General features: G+C 40.4%; 1 protein-coding gene across 2 annotated transcripts in view; it reads right to left on the reverse strand.

Moving 5' to 3' along the window:
• Positions 1-885, reverse strand: part of Spink5 (serine peptidase inhibitor Kazal type 5) — a 63,427-nt gene extending 62,542 nt beyond the window's left edge. For both annotated transcript variants that reach the window (XM_040741858.1, XM_040741856.1), the window contains exon 1: positions 782-885. In XM_040741858.1, coding sequence (XP_040597792.1) covers positions 782-836 — 55 coding nt within the window. In that variant the 5' untranslated portion in view covers positions 837-885. The remainder of the gene's footprint in view (positions 1-781) is intronic.
• Positions 886-7,203: the final 6,318 nt, after the last annotated feature.

Genomic DNA, 7,203 nt, shown 5'->3' on the forward strand with positions numbered 1-7,203 from the left:
TGAAACACCCAGGGACTATGAAGTTTAAATTATATATAATTTAATATATAATATAGTATTACATACAATGTAAAAATGAAATGATACATAATATAAATGTACATGATATTCCATTTTCTGAACTTTGGCTATTCTACTTCTTTATTACGGATGCAAAATCAGAGATCTGTCAGGAATTAACATGATTTAAAGTCACAGACTATTACACCCTCATTAACTTACCCTTATACCTACATTTTTATTTTAGGAAACAATGTCATTTGCATATAATGATCTCAATAGCTTTATATCTGAGGTTCAGTATTTTAAAAATAACCGGTGAGAGAAAGGTAAATCTATGGAGCTCATGCCACCCTAACAGTCAAACACAAAATTAGAGAATTTATTTTCTAGCTCTCACAAAAGCCCTCCATTCTTTGAGAACAATGTTTTCAATTCATTTAGAATTTTAAGATAAAATAAATATATAAGGCAACATTGTTTCAAAACAGGAGCAGTCCATATAATTTATTTTAATATTCATTTTTTGCACATAGTATTAAAACACTTGTAGTAATTACATGGCAGTTTAAGTGTCTAATAACTGTACTTACCACAAACTGTATACTTGGTAAAGAGAAGATACAGAATAACCTATTGACTTTTCAGAACTAGTAAAATTATCAGAAGGGCCTCTCACAGATAAAGTTCAATTGTCCTCAAGCCACTTTCATTTTTAAGTATATTTCAACATTATATACATTATACACATATATACTTGAAATGTGTGCGAATTGCTCACCTTGTGTGAGATAAAGAGCCAGGGTCAGAAGCATTAGCTTTATTGCTGTCTTCATGCTGAAGATGATGTAGTTGTTACTGGTCTGCCCTGTGCATTGCTCAGCTGGTTCTCTAAGACTGAACATGTGAGCTGTAGCTCACCTTTATACATACTGGTGACACACACACACACACACACACAGAACCAGTTGTTCAGGCTCATACAAGACTCCTTAGATGACACCAGTTTAGTTTCCATCTTGTGAGATCCTGTCAAGGTATCAGATTTAAGCAGATCATGCCTGTTTCTAAAACAGTAATATGTTTTCATGATACTCATCCCAGAAGGCTAGGGGGAGGACCCATTGAAAGCCTGTAGTTTCTAATCCTATGTGAGCTCCTCCTGGGATGCCAGGCATGCTACCTCCTCATCTAACATGTTTCTCTCTAACTGACCTTCCTTCTTAAGTGAGGGGGAAAGGGAAAAATGGATTGATTGTCCTACCCGTTAAGAAAAATAGAAAGATGTCCACATCTGGGGAAAGATGTGTATCACGAGAGAACCTATGGTTCCCACTGACTCCATCCATAGATATTCTGAAGTGTGACTTAATATAGTGACTACAAAGTAGACATTCTTTTCACTCCACATCCAGGTAAAAGCAGAAACTTTTGTGGAAATGTGTCTTATACATAGGGCTTTTTAATACTTCTCCTGGGCTCCAGATGTAGTTCAACGGTGAAGTGCTTGGCTAACACATGAGAGCTACTGATTTCCTCCCTACTTAGAACCACAAAAATAATTCTCAATTGAAAGAAATTTTATCCTAACCAAATACCACACTCTTCATAAACAGTAGAGATTCAGGATTGGACTTTCCATAGCCCATCCATACCTAAATGATTCTGTTTCTACTAAATTAAATTTATTTGTGTGCTAGTTGGCCTTATTGCCGAGAAAAAATAAGTTTATACAGAGCATAAATAAATAAATGTGATCTTTTTATAGCATGACATTTGCTTGTTTTTCTCATTCTACAAGGAGTATACTCTGTAATACAGTTCATCCTTAAGTGCTAGCTTAGATCCCCCCACCTAAAGGACACTAGGAGTTTTTGTTGACTTCTAATAATGGAAGTGGGGTGTCTCTCACTCTTTTACCTGCTCGTGGGGCCCTTTCCCTGCTATAAGCTGTGCTGTCTATTCTTGAAATGAGGGTTTGCAGGTAGTCTTATTGAATCTTGCTTTGCTGGGTTTGCTTGATATAACTGGGGGGTCTGCTATTTTCTGAAGAGAAATGGAGGAGGAATGCATCTGGCAAAGAGGGTACTGGGAGAAAGAGAGGAAGGGAGACTGTGGTTGGTTAAGACATATAGTATAAGAGAAGAATAAATTAAAAAAATAACTGCAGCCACAACCAAACAATTTGATTTCAGTAATTCTCAGGATCCCCACATACGTAGAAAGGAAAAAAGTCCTGAAATCAAAGAACTTTTTATAATCATGGCACTTTCAAAGTCAGATTTTTCTCTCATAAAATAATTTGATACTCATAAAACAACCATTGACTACCAATTTTCTAATAGTTTTATCAAATTTCATTGTTCAATAAAAGTAGTGGCTGTGAAGAGCACGTCTATATGTCTGTCATATATGAAAAAAACAGTCTGTCATAACTTAGGGTAAGAAAAACGGACAGGCTGTCAGGAAGTCTGTTGCTATTCCTGTCTGTGTGACTACAGCATAATGGAAGTGAACCAGCTTTGGAACAAGGTCTCTCTGGGTCCAAAACTTGACTCACCTGTTACTAGGCTGCCTTGGGCAAGTCACTTCCTTCCTCTTAGCCTCAGTTTCCTAACAAGTAAAACCGAGTAAGTAATGCATGCACTGTACAATTGTAAGGCTCAAATGTGACCTAGGTGTTGAGATTGTGTGTGTATATAATTTTACTACTCTAACAATACCAAGACTATGTGGTTTGCTTTACAGCTGATGATAGCTGGTTTCCAAGTAGTGTGTCTGGGCTAGAGAATAAAGGTTATCAAGAAAAGTCAACCTGCTTGAGTCTGGAACTCAGTAACAGCTGCAAGTTTACTGATCACCTACATTCTGAAGTTAAAATGAAGTTTTTTTTAGTTTTGTAATTGTGTTCATAGGAACATCCTCATTCCTATAAAAGAATTTTAAATGTTCATGTGCAAATGCTAATATATTTTATTTTGCATTTGCATAGTCAGGCCACATGAAACCCTCTGAGTTTGGTAGTAGGCAAGTTAATACTTCACAATAGAATCAATGACTGTGTAAAATGACCTGATGATGCTGACTGCAGGCCAGATGAATACTAGTCTCATGGGTGGATAGAGAGCCAAGGAAGAACAAAAGAACCAACAGGTGAGTCTCTCTTTGAGGAATCTCTGCTATGAGGAAACCTGACGGAGGTGGATTCCTCCCTCCTGGCAAAGTGCTCCTCACTGTCAGCCAGAGCTGCCTTTCCCAGGATGGGAAGAATACCCAGTTCCCCCAATAACGAAAGATCCCATGAGCTGCCTCTGCCATCAGGGCTTTCTCTCCCGTTCACTTCAGGAACATTGCAAATCTGGAGATGATTAATCACAAGCTCTGTCAACAACTCTTTGTTTCCTAAAAACACAGTTGTTAGAATCAAATGAATGAGATTGATATTGGGCTTAGATCACTGCTGGACTATCAGAGAATCTCTCTCAGATCCACATCCTGGTCTTCTGAACATTAAGTTTACTCATCAAAAATACAGAACTCTATTTCCTCTGTCTAGAAAGGAACAGGGTTAGATGGTATAGTGATACAGTGCTAGCAATTGTATTAATGCTATGACCATACAGCAGAAGAATAGTAGTAGGCTTCTTTCTAGAGCCCATGACCTATCTCATCTTATGTTCTTGGCTTTGTTGACAGGATTTGTTTGAGTTCCATTTTTGAAATACAGTATTTCTAACTTTTTATGGATTTCTTAGGACCCCAAAATTTATTAGTTGAGGAGTAGCTACATTTTCTGGTATATTTTAGAAGATAAGACAAAATACTGTTTTCTTACTTTTGATTCCTTCTTCCTAGAATTCTGTTGTCACCTCTATCTGTTTCATGTCTTGATACATATTTGGGAAAGATACCAACTGAAAGACAGCCTTTCCTGAACTTCTTATCTTAGAATGCTTAGTTAACAATCCACTTCACCCCCTCTTCGAGAATTCCTTTCTGTTTACCTGGAAAGAATAAGAATGGAAGAGATAAGAATCTATTTGCATCTAAGAATAGAATGAGAAGGGTATTGTTTGTTCATTGAGTGCATAGACTGCTATTTATAGATATAATTATTGCTTTTATTAGATTACGGTTAAGAAAACAGGAAAGACTCAATGTCTAATTTTTAATGCATTAAGCATCACATGTGAAGTTGCAAAGCTTTGCTCTTTTTTTCATCATCTTTTTATTTCACATACCAACCACAGTTTCCTCCCACCTCCTGTTCCTTCCTCCATATCGCTCATTGTCCCCTATTCACTTCTCCTCCATCTTCACTTAGATGGGGTAAGGGAGTCAACAAAACTTGGCACATCAAGTTGAGGCAGGACCAAGATCCTCCTCCCTGCATCAAGGCTGAACAAGGCATCCTACCATAGGGAATAGGTTCCAAAGAGGCAGCATATGCATCAGGAGCAGGTCCTGGTCCCACTGGCAGGGGTCCCAAAAACGACCAAGCTACACAATTGTCACCAAGTTGCAGAAGGCCTAGGTCAGTTCCATGATGGCTCCCTACCTGTCTGTCCAGAATCCATGAGCTCCCACAAGCTCAGGTCAGCTATCTCTGTGGGTTTCCCCATCATGACCTTGACACCCCCCCCACTTGCTCATACAATCCCCCCCAGCCTCTATTCAGCTAGACTCCCAGAGCTCAACACATTGCTTGGCTGTGGATCTCTTCATCTGCTTCCATCAGGTATTGGATGAAGGCTTTATGATGACAACTAGCAGTCACCAATCTGATTACAAGTGAAGGCCTCTCCATTATTGGAGGAGTCTTATTTGAACTAATCCTTGTGGGTTCCTGGGAGCCTCCCTGGCCCCAGGTTTCTCCCTAACCCCACAGTAGCCCTCTCTATCAAGATATCTCCCCCATTACTCTCCTGATGTATCCTGCCCATGGCTCGACCATCTTGATCCCTCATGTTCCAATCAACCCAGGCCCTCCTATTTACCCCCAACCCAAAGTTTACCTAGGACATGCCATCTACTTCCTCTGTACAAGGAGATCCCTTCATCCCTCTTAGGGTCCTCCTTGTTACCTAGCTTCTGTGGCACTGGTTAAGAGCTGCAAAGGAAAAAGACTAAGTAATATAAAGGCAGAACTATCAGAATTATACCTAACTTCTCCATGGAGACTGCAAAAGCCAGAAGGTCCTGGGTAGATGTTTACAGACACTAAGGGACCATGGATGCCAGCCCAGATTATTATACCCAGAAAAACTTTCAATCAACACAGATGCAGATAACAAGATATTTCATGAAAAAACCAGATATACATAATATCTATCCACAAATCCTGCACTACAGAAATCACTGGAAGGAAAACTAAAACCCAAGGAACTCAATTAGAGCCACAAACATACACAAAACATAATCTCATATCAGCAAAAAACAAAGAAGGGAAACACACACTGCCATCACCACCACCAAAACCAAAAACCAACAGGGATTAATAATCACTAATCAATAACACCTCTTAATATCAATGGACTCAATTCACTAATAAAAAGGCATAGGCTAACAGAAGAGATATGAAAACAGGTCCTTCCTTCTACTGCATACAAGATAGCTAACCCAGCTTGCTTCATAGGACCATTTGATTGGAAAAACCTTTTCCCAACCCTTAACTCTCAGGTAACATCTGTCTTTCAAGGTGACATGTGTTTCTTGTATGCAGCAGAAAGACAGATTTTGTCTTTGTATCCATTATGTTAGCTTGTGTATTTTTTTATTTCTTTTTTATATCATTTTTATTTTAATTTTAAATAGCTTGTTTTACATGTCAATCCCAGTTCCCTCTCCCTCCTCTCTTCCCGCACTCCCCTTCCCCCCCTCCCACCCTATTGCCAAATCCTTCCACATAGGGGATGTCTAGAGTCTGTCATTTTACTCTTGGTAGGGTCAAGGCACTCCCCTAAGAGTCCAGGCTGAGAGAGCATCTCTCTTTGTGCTATAGGCACATGAAGACAGTTTGTATACCAGGGATAGACACTGATCCACAGCTCAGGGCCCCATAGGTTGCCCAGGCCTTCTCACTGACACTCACATTTGGGGGGTCCAGATCAGTCCCATGCTTGCCTCCCCACTGTCGGTCTGGGGTCCAAGAGCACTCCCCTGTTTAGATCAGCTGTCTCTGCTGGTTTTGCCAGCCCATTCTTTGCCAATTTGCTCATCACTCCTCTCTCTGTCACTGGGTTCCTTGGGTTCAGTTCAGTGATTAGTTGTGTGTTTGCCTCTGCTTCCATCAGTCACAGGATGAAGGCTCCCGGATGGTTATAGACATCAAGTTCATTATCAGGAATGGGCATTCGAGGTGGTCCCTCCACTATTGCTTAGCTTGCCAATTGATGTTATACCTTTAGATCACTCGAGGTCACTCTGGTGCCTGATCTGTCTTCGATCCTATGATTCCCTCTTCCCCCTATTCTACCCCCACCCCCTCAACTTCCTGTTCCCCCATGACCAACTCCCTTCCTCTTTACCCCCTCTATTCTTCCCAGGTCCCACTCCCCCCACCCCTCGCCGTGTTCCCCATCCATTCAGAGGATCTTGTCTCCATCCTCTTCTCTTGGGTACTATGCATATATGCATATCTTTTAGGTTCTTTCCTGTTTCCCAGACTCTCTATCTGTGGAAGTGCAGACTGGCACTATCCTGATCCATATCTAAAATCCATATATGACTGAGTACATACCATGTTTGTCTTTTTGCGACTGGGTTACCTCACTCAGGATGGTTTCTTCCAGTGCTATCCATTTCCCTGCGAATTTCAAGATTCCATTGTTTTTTTCTGCTGAGTAATACTCCATTGTGTAAATGTACCACATTTTCTCTATCCACTCTTCAGTTGAGGAGCATCTAGGTTGCTTCCAGGTTCTGGCTATTACAAACAATGCTGCTATGAACATAGTGGAGCAGATGCCGTTGTTGTATGAACCTGCCTCATTTGGATAAATGCCTAAGAGTGGAATTGCTGGGTCTAGTGGTAGATTAATTCCCATTTTCCTGAGGAATCTCCAAACTGATTTCCAAAGAGGCTGTATGAGTTGGCATTCCCACCAGCAGTGGAGGAGTGTTCCTCTCTCTCCACATCCTCTCCAGCATAAATTGTCTTCGGTGTTTTTGATTCTAGCCATTCTGACAGGAGTAAGATGGTAT

This window comes from Mesocricetus auratus, unplaced genomic scaffold, assembly GCF_017639785.1.
Source record: "Mesocricetus auratus isolate SY011 unplaced genomic scaffold, BCM_Maur_2.0 Super-Scaffold_6730, whole genome shotgun sequence".
NCBI classification, from domain to species: Eukaryota; Metazoa; Chordata; class Mammalia; order Rodentia; family Cricetidae; genus Mesocricetus; species Mesocricetus auratus.